Below are 17,474 nucleotides of genomic sequence, written 5' to 3' on the forward strand. Positions count from 1 at the left end.
GTAGTCCAAAAATATTATATGAAAAATCTAGAAATAAACAATTCAGGCTGGAAATGTAACTTGGTGATCAAGTGCTTGCCTAGTATGCTCTAGGCTCTGGATTCAAAGCCCAACACCACAAAAACAACCTTTTATTACAGTATATTGGTATGACTAATGTATAGAGTTATTGTGGTTAATCTCTTCATCCTATGTCTAATTTATAAATCAAACTTTATCACAAGTACTTATGTATAAGAAAAATCATAATACATATGGGGTTGAGGACTCGGTGGTTTCAGGCATCCACAGAACATCCTGGAACGTATCTCCCCCAGAGAGGAAAAGAGCTACTGTGGATGGAAGTCACAGAGCCAGAGCTTCAACTCAGCTCTTCAGACACCTAACCCAATGTTTTCCCACTGAAACCTGGGCTCTCTGAAGACAAGGGTCTCACCAGCCAGGTAAAATTGTGAGCCCGAAGCCAAACCACTGCACCTTTTCTCTAATTACTAGTGTGAAAGTGCAATTGCGGTTTGTAGCTTGGCTGCCTGAGTCTGCAGCCCCACATAAAACTGACTTTTGATCATTCCTCAGCAGACATAGAAATCAAACTACAAAAACATGGAAAGGACCCTGAATTTCTTCTGTTCATTCTGGTTTTAGTGAAGCCAATAATCGCCAATGCTTTCATTTAACCCTTCCAGGTCAATTTTAGATTTAGATCTTTACATTTTCTTTTCTTATTCTTAATTATTTTTATTATAATGATTAATGCATATTAATTGTCCAAAATAATGGGTTTCACTATGACATTTCCATTAGGTTTTCAGACCTTAAGAATCACTAAATTTTTGTCAAAAGCAAAATAAAGACAGGGCATAGCATGTTCTTCTCAACACACCAGTTAGTATTTACAAAATGAGAAAAAATGATAAATAACTTCATACGAGCTTATGCACACTTTTGAAAAACACCTTAGGCTGGGAGAGCACTTGCCTCGTATATGAGAGGCTCTGGGTTCAATCCCCAGCACTGAAAAAAAAAAAAGAAAATTGTTTTCATTATTTATTGGCTGCTACCGTTATGTATCTGGAACAAAATTATTCCTTCCCTCTATTTCCACTTTTAAATGTTTTGCATATGTGTGATAAATATGTGATCCCAAACAGGCTTTCCTGCAAAGAAACATGGCTCAGGACTGAGGCAGGATGCAAGGACAGGAATGCTCCGCATGCCTCTCTGGAAGGCCACTTAGCTATCACTCTGCGTGAGGCTGGCACACGGACCCACACTGGTACAGGGGGAAGGTGGGGTCGGGGGTCCCAGCAGAGCCTGGGCTAGGGGAGGAAGCTGGCTCCTGGCGATCTCATTAAATTATATGACCCTACAGGGAAAGCAAGCCTGCAGGGGCTGGCCCTTACCAGGCACGGTGAGAGCAGGAGAGGGGAGAGAAGGAGAGGGGAGGAAAAGAGGCTTCTTTCAATTATCTCCTCCATACGTTTCCATGGCGATGGCTCCGGAAGCTGGTCAGAACTTTCTCAGTGGAAACAAACAGCGGCTCTCATTCACCCTCGCCAGGCCTGCTGGCCACACTGGCCACTTGTGCAGTCTGGGCACAGAGGACCCCAGGGAGGGCCATGGGGGCTGCCCAGCCTTTCTTCTGTCAGCTGCCCTCAGGGACAGCAGGGGAGTCCTGAAGAAGCCGCCTCCGAAGGCCAAAGTTGGAGGTGCTTTGGTATGGAGGGCACTTCCTTGCTGGAAGCACAGTGACCAATCCGCCCTCCAGGACAACACTGTGGGAGCAGCCTGCTGCTCTACTTCTCTGGCAGGAGCATGAACAATGTGGTGGCCTGAATCTGGGTCCTTTCGATGGCAACCACTGCCATAACCACTTGAATTTTTTCTCCCTGCCTTTGATTGCTTTTTACACACATAGCTGATTGGTGTTTAATACATTATAAACATTATGAACATGGAAACTCAAGCTTCCCTGTCTTCTCAGTTTTAAACCCTCTAACATCTTCTCTCTTACACTCAGGCACCCTCCACATCTGGACCCACTCAGCAGCCGGCACTCTTCTTCCCTGTTATAATTCTGCAGGTTGGTATCACTTCCTCCTGGGACAGCTTTGTATCTCTCTCCCCTTCTGACTCCATAGCTCAATCAGAAGCCAGAATGCCAACACCTGCAGGTCAGCACTTGCTGGAGCTGATCCAGGCACCAGGGAGCTCTGTCAGGGTCCCCTGGATGATAAAATGACCCCTATTGGCATCAGTCAAGAGGCCCCCAAATTCTACTTGTGCTTGAGAAGCAGAGGGCTTGGATCTGACTGATAAGACTCCAGTTTCTGTAGTAATTCAAAAAACCCAGCTGGCTTCCCAAGAATCTCCAGGAAGAGTTTTTAACATCTCCAGGCCTCGACAGCTGGAGAATCCAGTCCATTAGATCTGGGTGGGCCAGGGTATCTGTCTTTGCTAGAACCCACTGGTCAGTTCTGATGTGTAGATAGGCATGAAGCACTGGCTTAACCCAGTGGAGAGAGGAGCACAAACCCTCTCCCTTCCCTCCGCATATCCTAACTCCTGCACCTCCAAAGAAAACTAAGCAACAGCACAGGTGAGACTCACAGACAAGGACACAGGGACAAGAGAGGACAAGCAGCCAAGCCCCTTCAAGCATTATCCCGACTGTAAGGTTGTTCAGACAAAGCTTCTACACAGAGGCTATGGGCCAGGTTTAGCTTTACCCTGGTGATTTTTGCCGTGCAGGAGATACTCGTTAAGGACCTGAGGTTGGATTTGCCAGTGGATGAAAGAATCTGGAGAGTGGAGGAATGAAGAAAGGCCTGACAAGTTTCAGACCTCCAGGATCTTTCCCATCACGGGCTTCCGGTCTCCTGGAGGCCATCGGCCCAGCTCTTCACACTGACATGGTCTCGTAAGGTACAGAAGGAGTCTCAGTGGGCAACACCTGGGCTGGTCTGCAGTCTCCTATGAGCCAGGCTTGGGCCCCACACCCTTCCCCCAAGCAGCTGTGCGCATGCTCTCCCTCTCTTCCACCTGGAAGTCACCTCCTCTCTGCTCTGCTAAGCACCTCCCGCCAGTCATCCCACATGCTTACTCCTTGGGAACCTGTGAAGGGTGTGGAGTCTGACAATGTAGCTCAGCTGGATTAAGCTTCCCAGAATTCTCTTCCCTGAATGGTTCCAGGTTGGCCTGGGCCACAGGAGATATTTTCTGTTGGATGTGGACAGAAGTAGCCATTTCTCTCTACACTTCAAGACCTGTGTGGGCACAAGATCCGCAGCGCTCACATTCCTGCTGAGTGTCCTCCTTGGGTCCTCTGAATCCTGGACCCGTCGAGGGGCACCAGCAATTCCTGCAGGTCGCCAGAAATCAGGAAGTTGGAGGCTCCTTTGGGGGTACTGAAGATGGCATGGGCTTCAAGTAGTTTGGCCTGGCTCCCCCGGGGGGCACGCAGGGTTTTCTCCCTCACTGATGCCTAGGCATCCTGACTGATGCTCAAACACAGCAGGAAAAGCTCACCTGGACTGTGACGAACCCCCACAAAGCCACAAGGTCAAAAACCCTCTCATCAAATGTCTTAAGGTTCTGCATCTCTAATAAAACCCTGACTGACAGTGACAACACGTGGTCAACCCCACACCTGTTCCTGAGCTCCCCGGCCCTCTTTCTGCAGTTTCCTGTCCTGATGGTTTTCACATTGCACTGTAACTACCTTTCATGTCTCTGCAGACTGGAAGGGGACAGCTATCCCTGCCAGCCTCATCGCGCCAGGGCCTAGCGCATTTGTCCACACAGCTGAAACTTGATAAATGCTTATTAAATTAAGCCTCATCTCTCTGCAGGGCCTCACTCTTCCTGGAGTTGTGATGGGGTGTGTGATAAGAGGCCTGGGCCCTGCAGATAAACAGACCGGGATATGAAATCCGGCTCTTCCTCACCCTGGCTTTGTGATCTTGGTAAGTCATTTAACCTTTCTGAACCTTGGTTTCCTTAACTGTGTAATATCATCCACATTATAGACTTGTTAGAAGGATTAAAGAGACAGGCAGGGAGCACTCAGAACGTTCGAGGCAAGTCTTATTCCTGCTTCTGTTGGAATGCTATTTATTTACCTTCCCATCCCACATCTCTGGCCCAGTATCTGTTCACTTTTTATGCAGAAGAGAGAATAAACAGCAGCCACTTCTGTGTATTAAACTTTCCCGGTGGCAGTGCCTGTCCCCAGCAATGGCAGTGAGAGCATGCACAGCCTGATCTCAGTGCAGGGTGCAGCCCAGCACGTGGCCTCCAGCTGAGGCTGGGCCAGCTGGAGGCTCCCTCACCAGACAGAGTGAAGGGCAGCAGGGTTTGCTGTTGGGAACAGCTGAGGTGGCAGACACTGGCACAGCTGCTCCCACCCCCGGCCCCACATTTTGGAATGTTGAGCCCCTCAAATATGCCACGTGATGGAGCACACAGGTGTGCACACAGATATGTGTGCACAAATACTTCAGCACTCTAAGACTACAGGGGCACTGGAAAAATGTCTGTTTATTTACAACCCGCCCCCAACATGGAAACTAAGGTCATGTGGGGAAAGGACAAGCTCTGTGTACTCTACCATCCATGAGATTGAGGACAGACCCCAAGACACACCGCCTCTGCCAGGGCAGCTTGGCATCTTAGGGAGGGGTGGGCAGGGGACAGGTGGGATGGGGGCCAGGCACTGTGAGGGATGTTTCACAACCCTCGGAAAGTGCTGTCACAACCCTCGGAAAGAGCCGTCACTGGCTTGATGGATTAGGAACCTGAGGCTTAGAGAACTCACACACATTGTTCCTAATCACACAACTAGTAGAGTTCAAATTCAGACTCAGGTCTGTCCAGCCCCAGGGCCTATACCTGCAGCATATGCGGAGCCCAGGCAAAATTGGTGGGTATGAGGTATGCTTTGCCTAGGCCAGAAAAATGGGAGACCCCAAGTTAGAGGGGCCCTGGAGACCCCAACTCAGACCATCTCTGTGGAAATGAGGGCACTGGAGCCCGGGGGTAACACAACCTAGATGAAGAGTCACTGACAGGCAGCATGCCCAAAGCCTGGGTGCTCAGTCAGTAATCTTGCCCTTGTGCCCTTGGCCTCTACACGCAGCTATCATAAAACTGATTAAAGCAAAAAAATACATAATATATACAGTATACCTGGCTTTTGGTCCACCCGCTTGTTTTCTAAAATCTGACTTTGCTGTTGTGTCTATAGTTCCTCTGGTGAGTACAAAGAAGCAAAGAATGGTGGCCCCAGTTGTCCCTGCTTCTCTCTCTTAACAGGCTACACGAGCCCACCTCCCTTTCCCGGGAGCAGTACTGTGAGCACACACTGAAGTCCTGACCACCTCAACTGGGGAGAAGCAACTTGGTGACTTCTCCAAAGGCACACCTCCACATGACTTCCGTGTCCCCTACACAGAGGCAAGACCAAGGCCTGGGGCACACAAGGCGATTTCCCCATGGGAAAACACGGGCATCCCCTCCCCACCCCACAGCCCTGTCACAAACAGGATGTAGAGACAGGATGTGTTAGGCTCAGCTGGAAGGGACATGGCTTGACCTGGATTTCCCAGCAATCTCACGACCTCATCAGCTCTTCTCACTGGATCTGGTCTAGTGAGAAGGTGTGATAATCCCACAGCATGTGGATGTCTGTCATCCACTTCCATGAATGAGCCACAGAGTTGGACCTGAGTCACATAGGAGGAAAATCAATGTGACAGCCAACAGCAGTCCCTGTCCTTGGGGAGTATCCACAAAGGGATGAAGCCTGAGCCCCTCTCCCTGATGCCAGCTTCTTAAGAAACAATTTACTAAAAGAATAGTAATTTCTTACATATTTCAAAAGGACTTGATATAAAGTTACCAGAAATTAGATTCAAGATTCTATGCTTAATACTGTGTAAATCCACAACAAATTTCCTTTCCCTCTATATGAAATATCTGGAATAGGCAAGATTAATTAAAATAAAATGATGATTGCTTAAGGTTTTATAAGCAATAGGATTGTCATAGCTAGAGAGCAACTTCCAGAGTTTCATAGTCATTACCACAACCAATTTGAGGGTAATTCTGTAAATTCAAAAATAACCCTTGCACAGTATGGTGAATGGTAGGGCATACGAATTCTATCTCAATAAAGCTGTTATCAAAAATAAAAGCACTTTCCCACTAAAATTGCAGGTCTAAAAAGTTTCTAAATTTTAAAAAATAACTGTAGTATTTTGTATATGATTCTTGATATTATCCCTTTATCTGGAGATGGTATGTGATCCTCCAGGTCTATTTTAAGAGGAAGAAAAGGTGGGGAGACGACTTGAACAAGACTGCAGAATATGGGCAGGCCAGGAACGAGGGACAATCGTTGGAAAGAGATTTGGGGATTTGAGGACGCCATCTTCTCCAGCAAATGATTTTTTCAGGTGGTTTTTTAATGTTAATATTGACCAGCAGAAACCATTTCTTATTACACTGCTATCAGTTAGGGGAGAGAAGGCACATGCTGGGTAACAGGTAAAGACCAAGGCAATCCTTCTTCTCAGCAATTCCAGGCCTACGACAATCCATTTCTAACCCTATTTCAAAGAGCCAGGGGCACTCACTGAACTCGATGCAAGTACCAAGTGAGCTTGTGGTACTGTGTGGACCCCACAGAAAGGCCTGAGCAGGGGGCAGCAAGCCCTTGGCCTCAGAGCTCAGGCCATGCTGATTCGTGTGGGCTCAGAAGAGAACACAAGCGACCAGAGTCACTGATAAGGGTGTGAACTTGGGCCAGACTGGATTGACAAGAACACTGAGCACTTCCTACATGCCAGATAGCCTACCAAGTGAGGTAAGTATTGCAAGTATTACCCACGCTTCGTGGTTGTGGAATCTGCAGACGAGACGCCATGGAACTCATCTCAGCGTGGAAGAACCTGGGCTCGAGTGCAGAGTGTGGTACCTGGCAGGCAGCTTCACCCCAAGGCCACAACAGCACTTGGGCTGGATTGAGATGTGTGTCTCCAGCTCTGGGACCTGAGGCAGGTCAATTATTCCCCCAAATAGTATATACTTCAGTGAGTTTATTAAAAAATTAAATGATAAAATATAATGAAGGTGATCAGCACAGTGCAGAGAACTAAAGAGCTGGCCTCAGCTGTGCGAGGGAAGTGCTCCAGAGTTGCCAGGCCCAGGGCTGAGTTGCTACGGTTGGATGGAGCTCGCCCAAATGACGGGGTGACTGTCAGGGGTGGGGGGCGCACAGAGAACCCCTAAGAGCAGCAGTTTTAGAGCCTCGGCACACCATGGAACAGGCCTGCCTGAGGAACTGCAGGGGCTGCGGCCTGACTGGAGAGCAAGTGGCAAGGGCAGCGAGGCCAGAGGGGAGGTGAAGGACAGAACAAGAAGGAGCAGCAGATGCCCAGAGCAAGGCAGGGGCCAGAGGAACTGAACAGGCCTCTCCCCTGAAGTCCACGAGGAAGTGGGGAGAAGATAGAGACTGGAGGGGAGAAAGGGAAGCTGACACAGCCAGAAGTCTTCAGTCCCCCGGGAAACAAACCCAAGAGCCAGCAAAGCCCAGGTGCCGGAATGCTTTCACAGAACATTCACAGACCACAGCCCCACCTGCCGGCTCCCTCTCTTTTATTCATCTGTCTTATGAATCATGCTCTATGTTTTTGGGTTTTTTCACTGTAAAACAGTTCAAATGCAGTCACAGGTTATGAAAGAAAGTGAAACTAAATCAGTAAATTTTCAACTCTGGTGAAAGACCTAGTAGAAACCAAGTTATAAATACTGGCTAAGGTGAAGTTTCGAGATCTATTTTGGACTCTTCCACCTCTATAGATAAATAACTGCATGAGAATAGAACTTGCTCCTATTTCTAAGAGAACCACGGATGGTAGGCTATTTAATTGCTGCTATTTATTTAATGCTGATGAACCTGGCTAGCCCGTAACCTCTCAATTTGCAGAAGCAACACAATTATAAATACTTGTGAATTAGAGTGGTTAGGAGCACAGGTCCTTAATGAAACCAAATTCAGGATCTGCTATTAGTAGCCAACTTATTAACCTCTTGGTGCTTCCCTTTCTGTATTTTGTAAACAGGAATAATGTCATACGGAACTCATAGTGTTGTTCTATATATTGGATAGTCAATGTTAAGTAATTAGATCAGTTCTTGGTACATACTAAACACCCAATGAATTAGATATCAGGTATATAAATGTCATATGTTATTAATTAGTTTATATATTATATATATATCATTACTGTGAATTATAATTCACAGTCCCTATGAATCAATTCCATGTGTCTATAGAACACATATAAAAATACATATGCACACACATACACACATATATACATACATGAAACTTGTTCTATTTGTTCATCACTACATCCGAGAACCCAGAAGAGCACCCTCTCCACACAGTAAGTGCTCAGAAAGCAGCTGCTATATAAAGAAATGAGAATGATAAACTGGAATGGGCTGGGTAGAGTTTCTAGGAAAGCTTTAAAAGGCATGTGTCTTTGACCAGATGTGGTAGCACACACCTGGAATCCCAGTGACTTGGGAGGCTGAGGCAGGGAGATTGTAATGTTTGAGGCCAGCCTCAGCAACTTAGCAAGACCCAGTCTCAAAATAAAATAAAGGGGCTGGAGGTGTAGCTCAGTGGTAGAGTGCTTGCCTAGCATGCATGAGCCCCTGGGTTCAATTCCCAGTGCTGGGGGGGGGGGGGGGAAAGGAGGGGGAAATGTGCCTTTCATTGTCTTCCAACCGCCTCCTTCCCTACATTCTACTGTCTCTTCTCACCTAGAAGATGCAGCAGCCCCTTTAAAGCCTTGAAGAAAAAATGGAGGGAGACAGTTCAGGTTCCTAAGCTAAGCAATTCAGTGAGACCCTGTCTCTAAATAAAATACAAAACAGGGCTTGGGAGGTGGCTCAGTGGTGGAATGCCTCTGAGTTCAATCCCCAGTACCCACTCCCCCTCAAAAAAACAAAGAACAAATGGGACTTTGTTGAACTGGTGATGGGGGTGGGCAGGGTTCACTCTTCCTTGTTACGGACCTACCTACCTACTGAGCTACCTACCTGTCTCCATCTCTGTTTCTCTGTGCAGGCCCAGCACACCTAGCTGCAAACCACTTGGCAAGGTCCTCCAGTGCTGTGATGGTCCAGTTGTGTTAGGATTCTCATTTCTTATCTCCCCCACAGAAGACCCACTACTCCACCTCTGCTGATCAGAGTTATCTTCCTATAACTTAAAACTTAAACTCTGTTAAATGCCAAATACCACTGGGAGAAGTGGGGTTATTTTTTTTTTTTCAATATTTTTAGTTGTAGTTGGACTTAATAACTTTATTTTATTTATTTATTTTTTCATGTGGTGCTGAGGATCGAACCTGGTGCTTCTCACATGCTAGGCAAGCGCTCTACCACTGAGACACAACCCCAGCCCAGTGGTGTTTTTTAGAAACAGACATTCACATCAAAATTCATGCCATAATCCACAATTCATCCCTCCCCCAGAAGGAGGGAGGAAGCATGTGCTGAGGTCCCAGAGATAACTGGGGCGACTGGATCCGGAAGGCAGGAGCCACAGGGCCAGTTGCTCCAGTTTCTGGGTTCCTGTTGCCTCAGAACCTCTGCCTCTAAGGGTGGGCTGCTGAAGGACTTGCCTGCTTTTGTTTACTGAGATCTCTTGCCTTTTGAATAAAAAATAGAAGAAAATTTCTGCCCATAAAACAACACTGAGTCAGAATGTATTTTGGTTGGCAGACACTTTGCGGACGCTAACCAGACACAACCAACTGGTTTGCTAGGTCATCCTTCATAGCTTGAATATTCAACTGCAAAGCTCCCAGCAAGGATTCTGATGGGAGGACTAGTGGGATTTTCCATTTGAACATATTTGAATTTTCAAGGGCAAAGAATAAATTCTTAACATAAACGGTGTTCCAACTCTCCTCAAATGATAACCTGACCCAGGCTTTCACAGTAATACTTAGAAATGAATACAAAAATAAAAACAAAGCCACTTAAAAGATTTAAACTAAAATAATCATCAATTTAAGAATAATCATCACCATTTTGCAACCATTACATTAAATATTGATTCAGGCAAAAATCACCCAAAGAATCTAAAATCATTAGGTAAAAGTTTGATGAGGAACAGGATATTTACAGTCTCAGATTACCTCCCCACAGACTATGCATTCTTTAAAAAGAAAAAAACTTATAATTTCCCAGAGGAAACCTGGCAAATACCACCTTAATCGAATGATGAAAATTCATATCAGTGATCAGGGGACAAACATCATGTGATTCTAATGTGAGGAGAAAGAAGAAACAAAGGAACCCCATGCAAGGAACACTTCACAAAGCATCCAGCTCACAGTCTTTAAAAATGTCAGGACCATAAAAGACAAAGAAATGCTCTCAGATTAAATGTGGCCAAAAAGACATGCCATGCCAGGAGTAATTGTTTTTAAAGGACTGAATTGGAAATTGAGTGATGTCAGAGACATTACTGGGACAACTGGACAAACTTGAGTATGAAATGTGTATTAGGAAAAGTGATAAAATCTCCTATATTTGATAGTTAGACTATGGTTCTATAGAAGAATGTCCTTGTCTTTAGGAACTATATGCTGAAGTATTTAGGGCTGAAGGTCATGACGTGTGCAATGCACTCTGGATTGGTTCAGCAATAATAATAACTAGTGGTACCGTGAATGAGGACTGGGGAGCAAGAACAGGCCAACGTCAACAACTGTGAGTCCAAGTGTAATTGATATGGAAGTCACTGCACAGTTCTTGCCACTTTTCTGGAAGTTAAAAGTTTTTCAAAGTTAAAAACAAAACAAAAGAGTGTCATAGTTCTCAAAAACCATGAACAGGGACAAGAAGGATGAACTGTCTGAAACTTTTCAAAATGTTTAGAAAGACATACATCTGAACCATTTGAAAATACAGAGGCAAATTGGCAATATTACAAATGAAGAGTCAGGGGCTGTGAAGAGAGAGCCAGACAGAGAGACTCTGGAGTGGATGTGCACATGTGTGTAGGTTGAACATTTGTTAACCTCAGGAGGCCGTCAGTCTCTCTCTTGGCCACAGGAGTCATACCATATTTTGCTAAGTAAAGGATATAAACACGGAAAGAATGACTCCCCAAAACTGAGAGGAAGGAGAAGTACCCAGCCTAACTAAGGTTAGTACAAACTTGGTGAGTCACTTCCTCCCAGAAGGAAGAGCAAGCATTTCTGGTTCCCTGAAGGATTCAGAGATTCTCAGAACCCCGACCTCTCTGCCTGACTCTTGCTAGGGAAGCGGTCAACCAGGTCAGGGAACCACAGCCCATTCACTCAGTGCTTCACCACCAACAAGGACCTCCATGTTCAAAGTCAACATCTACCTGAATCTCCTGTCTGGGTTCCTGAGAGGACACGATGAAACCAGAGCAAAAGAAGTTCTTGAGGTGGACCCATTTATCCTCTTCTTTGACTGGGCAATGGCCTTGGTTTTCTCTGGCACATCACCCTGTGGTTCTCAATCCTGAAACCAAACGTATGCAGCCCCTTGCATTCAGAACTGGAGCTTTCTGGCAAAGCAGCCTGCCCTCCCTGACTCTGCCTCTGTGCCAACAGCACACACACGTGGATGGATTAGGCAGAGCTGGGCTGTAAAGCACACACACGCTCTCCTAACGTGTGCTTCTCATTCCAGAAATACTTCATTCCTAAACCACTTCTATGCCTCTCCTGGCACGAAACATTGCAAGTGGCTCTGTGCCAGAGGAAGTGTCTGTTTAGAGACTTGGACTTTCTTTAAATTTCTTTACCTCAGAAGATCATAAATGGAACATTCTAGAATAATTATAAAGAAATAAAGTAGAAAAGGGAAAGGTTACCAGGAGGGGAAAACACATTTGTTTTGTGGGTTTTTTTTTTTTTTAAGTTGCCTAAAAGAAATACTGAAAATATACAATAAAGCATAGCATTATCCTCCATGAGAGTAGAAATTACAGGGTCCAAGTTAGGACAAGGAAACAAAAGTATTTCCTTTAACAGGAAAGGTTGGAGGGCATTTGCCAGCTTCTGACACACACACACATACACACACACAAACACTCATTCTTGTTTTAAGGTCACCTGGGAAAGTGAGGTAAGGGGAGGGGTTTTTAATTGTTGTTTTTTGGGGAGAAGCTATTCCTGTACTTGGCTTCCTTAATATTTCCATCCTATGTTAAAATTGTCATAAAACATGAAAACCCACCTCAGTTGACTTACCTGTCCTCTCCCTTATTTCCAAGGGTTTATTTGGGCTCCCTCACAAGAAACCATGTGAGATCAGTAATTCTTCCCAGAAGCCTCAGGCGTCACCAGCTGGATGGCAGACACTTTCTGAGCCACCTCGATTCATGCACACGCACAGGACCCGTAAGGGCCACACACACGACACTGCCCACTCGATTTCCATCTGTGTAGACCCAAAGACACCTTCCTGGAAACCCGGATGGTGGGCAGAGGAGGGGACACTTACTTTCTCTCCACTTCTGGTGTTGACACGGCGCTACAGAAGCCAAGCGACTCCTAGGAGAGAGAGAAGAATGGCAGCGTCAGAGCCGGCGGGGCAGCCGGCTTCATCTGATTTGCACAGAATATCACTTAAGGAGAACAGGCAGAAGCAGAAATAGATGATTAAAGTCATTGTGCTTACTTCGATCTGGGACCGCAGCTGAAGTGATGTGGGGCTGGCGTCGGGTTTCTCCTAAAACAGAACAGATGCCGGTTTAACGAGACTCCCCAGTGTGGCACACACCAGCGAGACAAATAGATGTGTAAGAAGAGACGGGGGATTTGGGGAACGCAGGCTATATGGTGGGAGGAGATGGCCGAGATAAATAGATTTTCTGGAAAAAACTCAAGTACTTTTAAAATGAGAGCTCTGGTCTCTTAAATTTGAACTGTTTACCAAACTGCACTGCTGGACATTGCTGACAATTTTATTGCAGAAAAACACAATTTAACGGAAGGGCTCTGACGGGTGAAGTCATTCCCTGGATATACTTAGAGCAGGAGGACTCCAAATTTACTGCAACCAGCTCAAGTTCAGTGTGTTTTTCAATAACAATGGCGTTCCAACCTGATTTTAAAGTTCTAAATGTATTCAAGGTACTCAGAAATGTAGGGCTTGTTCCAAGTGTCTTGAAGAAATGGCCCACTGGATATTCTCTTACAATCCTAAAACATCACTATATTCCTAAAATGCAAATGAACTGGCCTATCTGAAAATATACAAACAAAAACTCTCAGCATGCAGGTGATAAATGAAACATAAATGCATGATATAATGAGTGCACTGAAAAATCATTAAATCATAAAGGAGAGGTGAAGAAAACAACAAGTTTAGAGATAAAACCATGCAGCGTGACACCTTCATTTACAGTAAAGGACATCATATTCCCTTTGAAAGTAAAACAAAAGGGGAGAGATAAATGAGTTGCCTGTGATGAAAATAATGGATTGAAATGACCTCTGTCAGTAAAATATAAAAATTGTAGATATAATTATGGGAAAAGAAGAGCTGTCCTAGAGCACACAGCTCAGAGCAACACACTGATATCCATCGCAAGTAGAGACTAATTCTCAAATGACACAGGTGTAAATAAAGGTCCTCATCAATGAGAGGTCTGCAGACAAGAGAAGGTTCCCTGACTGTCAAACTGGAAGCAGGACTATGGGTAGTTTCAAAGGAAGTCATAATTATCATTAACATTACACAATGATTGAGTTTTCTCCAATGATCCTACTGAGATATTCTTAACAGCTGCCAGATTCCTCAGGCCTGCACATGCACTTTAGGAACCATCTTGTTAGTCTCAGCTAACATCAGGGAGCGGGCAGATCATCTGCAATGATGCCTTCTCCAGTGCACCTAATTTATTAAAGTTGCACATAATTTATTAAAGTGTAACATCTTAATGGACTTGCAACTCACTCACACCGTAGTCCCAAGACCTTGTTTGCTATAAAAGAAATCAGGATGTCCAGGCACAGTGGCACATGCCTGTCACCCCAGCAACTTGGGAGGCTGAGGCGAGAAGATCACAAGTTCAAAGTTAGCTTCAGCAACTTAATGAGGGCATAAACAACTTAGCAAGCCCCTGTCTCAAAATGAAATATAAAAAAGGGCTGGGGATATGGCTCAGTGGTTAAGTGTCCCTGGATTCAATCCCTAGTACTGATGGGTGGATGGATGGATGGATGGATGGATGGATAGATGGATAGACAGACAGATAGGGTGATGTGAGACCCCAGAGAACTCTCTCACTAACTTCCTCCTTTCATCTGGTGCTGTTGTTTATACTGTTTACATTTCTGTACCAAACTTGGTAGACTATAAAACATTGTATGGAAATGTTCCAGTTACATTCCAAATCGAACTGGCATTACACCAAACTCGAGTGCACTGACAAAGGGGATACATACTTTGGACACTACTACTGCTCAGAGACCAACGCAGATGCCTATACATAGCCTTGTAGTATCACAGAGAAAGTTAGAAACTTCAACAGCAAGAGGTAAGTAAAAGTAAAGTTTGCAATGTTTTTATCCCAAGTCTTCCTGTTCCAGAGTTGATACAGAAAACCCAGAATGGTGATAAATCTCTGCCAGTTCCTCTCCAATTTTCTCTTAAAATTGCCCACTTAACAACCAGCTCCAGCTCATCTCCTTCCAGAATCATCCACAAAAGTAATTGATTCAACTCACCACCCCCATTCTTACCTTTCTTTTAAGCTCTAATTTTCTACCTCAATAGTAATGGTCCATGATAGGAAATTATCGCCTTTCCTTGTATACATCTACTAGCATCTTCCCAGTAGATCTGGTTAAGTATATCACTTGTCAAGCCAAAGATGTAATACTAACAGTCTACTATGCAAAATATATTTGTTCCGGTACACAGAACAGTTGTTAACAACCATGTTAAATGATGATCAGGAAGTGACATTTAAAGGTTTCCCTTTCACATGTTACTTTGTTACTTATAACAGGCATCTGATTGTGTTTTAGCTACTTTTTAGGAACCTGCTCGAGGGTGTACTTAAAATTCATTGTGTTAAAATAATGGAGCCAGGTAATGCTTTTGTGCAGAATATTTGTTTCATCAGGGAAAGTTCACTGATGTACAGAGAGATTTTCTACAGGAATCCTTCTACTGTTTTTTAAAATTTTTTTTCCAGAACATGTGACAAAATTATTTATTTCAGGGCACATCCTATAATTTTATCACTCAAGGAAAGAGACTATCTGTCATTATTTAGAGGTATTTCTTAGAGAAAACTTATCCTACAATAAACACATTACACAATTGAGGAGAAGCTTGTAAAATTATTCACTTGGTTAAGGACTTAAGAGATGCTTTGAGGAAAACAAAATGAACTATCGGGAAAATTCCATTATTTATGAGACTGAAGGGGTCACATGGTATCAAAGACAAAGGTGCACCTACCTTTGTAGATTATGAAACATAAGATATACAAAAGAAGTAATAAAAATCCAAGCTAATATTTGAGAACCCATCCTAAAGTCTGAGAAATGGGATACATGAGCACAGTTAATGACAGCAGATACTCTGACATACACTTGGACAAAACATCTTAGATGCAGAGCATGAAGAGGTCTTCAATGTGTCATATGCAGAAGGAAGACGTTCTGGACAACTTTTTATTCTGTTCACGCTGAAAAACATTTAAGATTTGTTTTCAGAAACCCACAGAAGGTGCAAAGGTGACTGACGTAAGGAGCTGAGCAAGGTGCACAGCAACAAAGGGTGTGGCTCTCATAATAACAGCAGCAGGGATGGGGGCGAGAGAGGCTCCAAAGCATCCCTCCTCCTTGTCCAGGTTCCAGAGTATACTGGCTCCTTCTCTGCCCTCACTGGAACCAGCATAGTCAGGGGGAAAGAGCAGAAAGGTAAAGTTCTAGAAAGCCAGATTTGGGAGGGGAGAAAGAAAAATCAAAGATAAATACTTGAGTAATGCCCTGGCATAGCTGCTTTTTTCAGAGAAAAACTGATGATCCACAGGCCAATTCCTGGGATGGAAATGATGGTGTTAATGGCAACAGTAAAAACTGTGAGGACCATTAAAACACAGTCACTGAGTACATGTTTATTATCTGAGCATAATTATGGAAAGAAAGGCTCACCAGGAAAGAAGCTGCTGCTCTCCCCATTAACACATCCTGGCTGTCTCAGTCACTCCTGCCAGGTAACAAATCATCCCAATGGGGCATCGACCAACACGCACTTTCTGATGCTCGCACATTCTGTGGGTAAGAATGCAGAAGGACAATGGCAGAAAAGACTTGTCTCTGCTCCAAGATGTGTGGGGCCTCAGCAGAGAGGAGTCAGAGGACGGGGGTGACTGGGTAGGTGAGCTGTGACTACTGGCGAGCTCACTCCCTCACACACCTGGAGGTGGATGCTGCCTGGCAGCTGGACCCATGCAGGGGCCACAGGCTGTGACCAGCTCACAGTGCTGTTCACAGGGCTGCAAGGGCTGCTTGGGCTGCCTCCCAATAGGAGGTGGAGTCACAAGAGGAAGCACGTGGAAAGAGCCAGGCAAGAGCGACATTCCCTCTGTAACACAGCCCCAAAGTGGTGTCACACCTGCCAGAGTCACAGCCTTCCTTCCCCAGTACAAGAGGGTCCCTGGCCCCCACCTTAGCGGGAGGAGAGAGAAAAATCACACTGAGAAGAGCCCAAAGATGGGAGATATCCTTGTAGGCAGGTTTGGAAATGATTGTCTGCAGGTTGACTGCCAAGGACGCAGCACACTACCAAGTTTCTAATGAAGAATGAGATGAGACCACCTATTCAAGACAATGTCCACAAGGATTATTTTGTGATTTTTTTTTTTTTCAGTTTTCTCAGTAGAATAACTTGGAAATTATTTGAGCCTGAATCCACGACTTAAAGGCTGAAATGATGCACTTCTTAGTGGCTACATTTTGCTCTAAAGCACTACAACCCATTGTGATGTACACCAACGTCAAAAAATCCCTCAGGGCCGGTATGTCCTGGAAAACAGACATAATGCCCTGGTCCCCAGTCCAGCTTTGTTTCTAGCTTCGTATGGAAATCCACACTTTTTCCTTCCTCACTGCTGCCAGGACTGCAAGCCAAATGAACTTTACATCTGGAAGAGGAGGAGGGCCAAACCTCCGTGCCTTTCCAAAAGCTGAGAGGAAGAGCACCCAGCGCCCACCAGCTCCATGGAGTGCCAAGTTCTCCTCCCCAACACTGGGTGCAGGAAGGAGGAGGTGGAAAAAGTCAGACACCACTGCTGGCCTAGCATATGCAGCCAACTGCTGACGTGCTAGACTGATGGGGTCCCGGCTCTACACTGCCGGGGGAAGTCGCTGCAGCTGGTGGATTTAAAAACT

The 17,474-nt window shown here is 45.1% G+C and overlaps 1 protein-coding gene and 1 long non-coding RNA gene across 5 annotated transcripts in view; one reads left to right on the top strand and one right to left on the bottom strand.

Moving 5' to 3' along the window:
• Nucleotides 1–10,888, top strand: part of LOC306665415 — a 461,853-nt gene extending 450,965 nt beyond the window's left edge. Inside the window, exon 2 of the long non-coding RNA XR_013765012.1 lies at nt 8,586–10,888. This is a non-coding gene — a long non-coding RNA (uncharacterized lncRNA). The remainder of the gene's footprint in view (nt 1–8,585) is intronic.
• The window catches only part of SASH1 (SAM and SH3 domain containing 1), a gene marked incomplete at its 5' end in the record, with an annotated part of 289,754 nt that overhangs the window by 77,477 nt on the left and 194,803 nt on the right, over nt 1–17,474 (bottom strand). For 3 of the 4 annotated variants that reach the window (XM_079146821.1, XM_079146820.1, XM_079146818.1), the window contains 2 exons: nt 12,565–12,614; nt 12,742–12,792. In XM_079146821.1, the coding sequence (XP_079002947.1) occupies nt 12,565–12,614; nt 12,742–12,792 (101 nt within the window). The remainder of the gene's footprint in view (nt 1–12,564; nt 12,615–12,741; nt 12,793–17,474) is intronic. The other variant, XM_079146819.1, reaches the window with a different exon arrangement.

This window comes from Sciurus vulgaris, assembly GCF_902686455.1.
Source record: "Sciurus vulgaris genome assembly, chromosome: 7".
In the NCBI taxonomy this organism is placed as follows: Eukaryota; Metazoa; Chordata; class Mammalia; order Rodentia; family Sciuridae; genus Sciurus; species Sciurus vulgaris.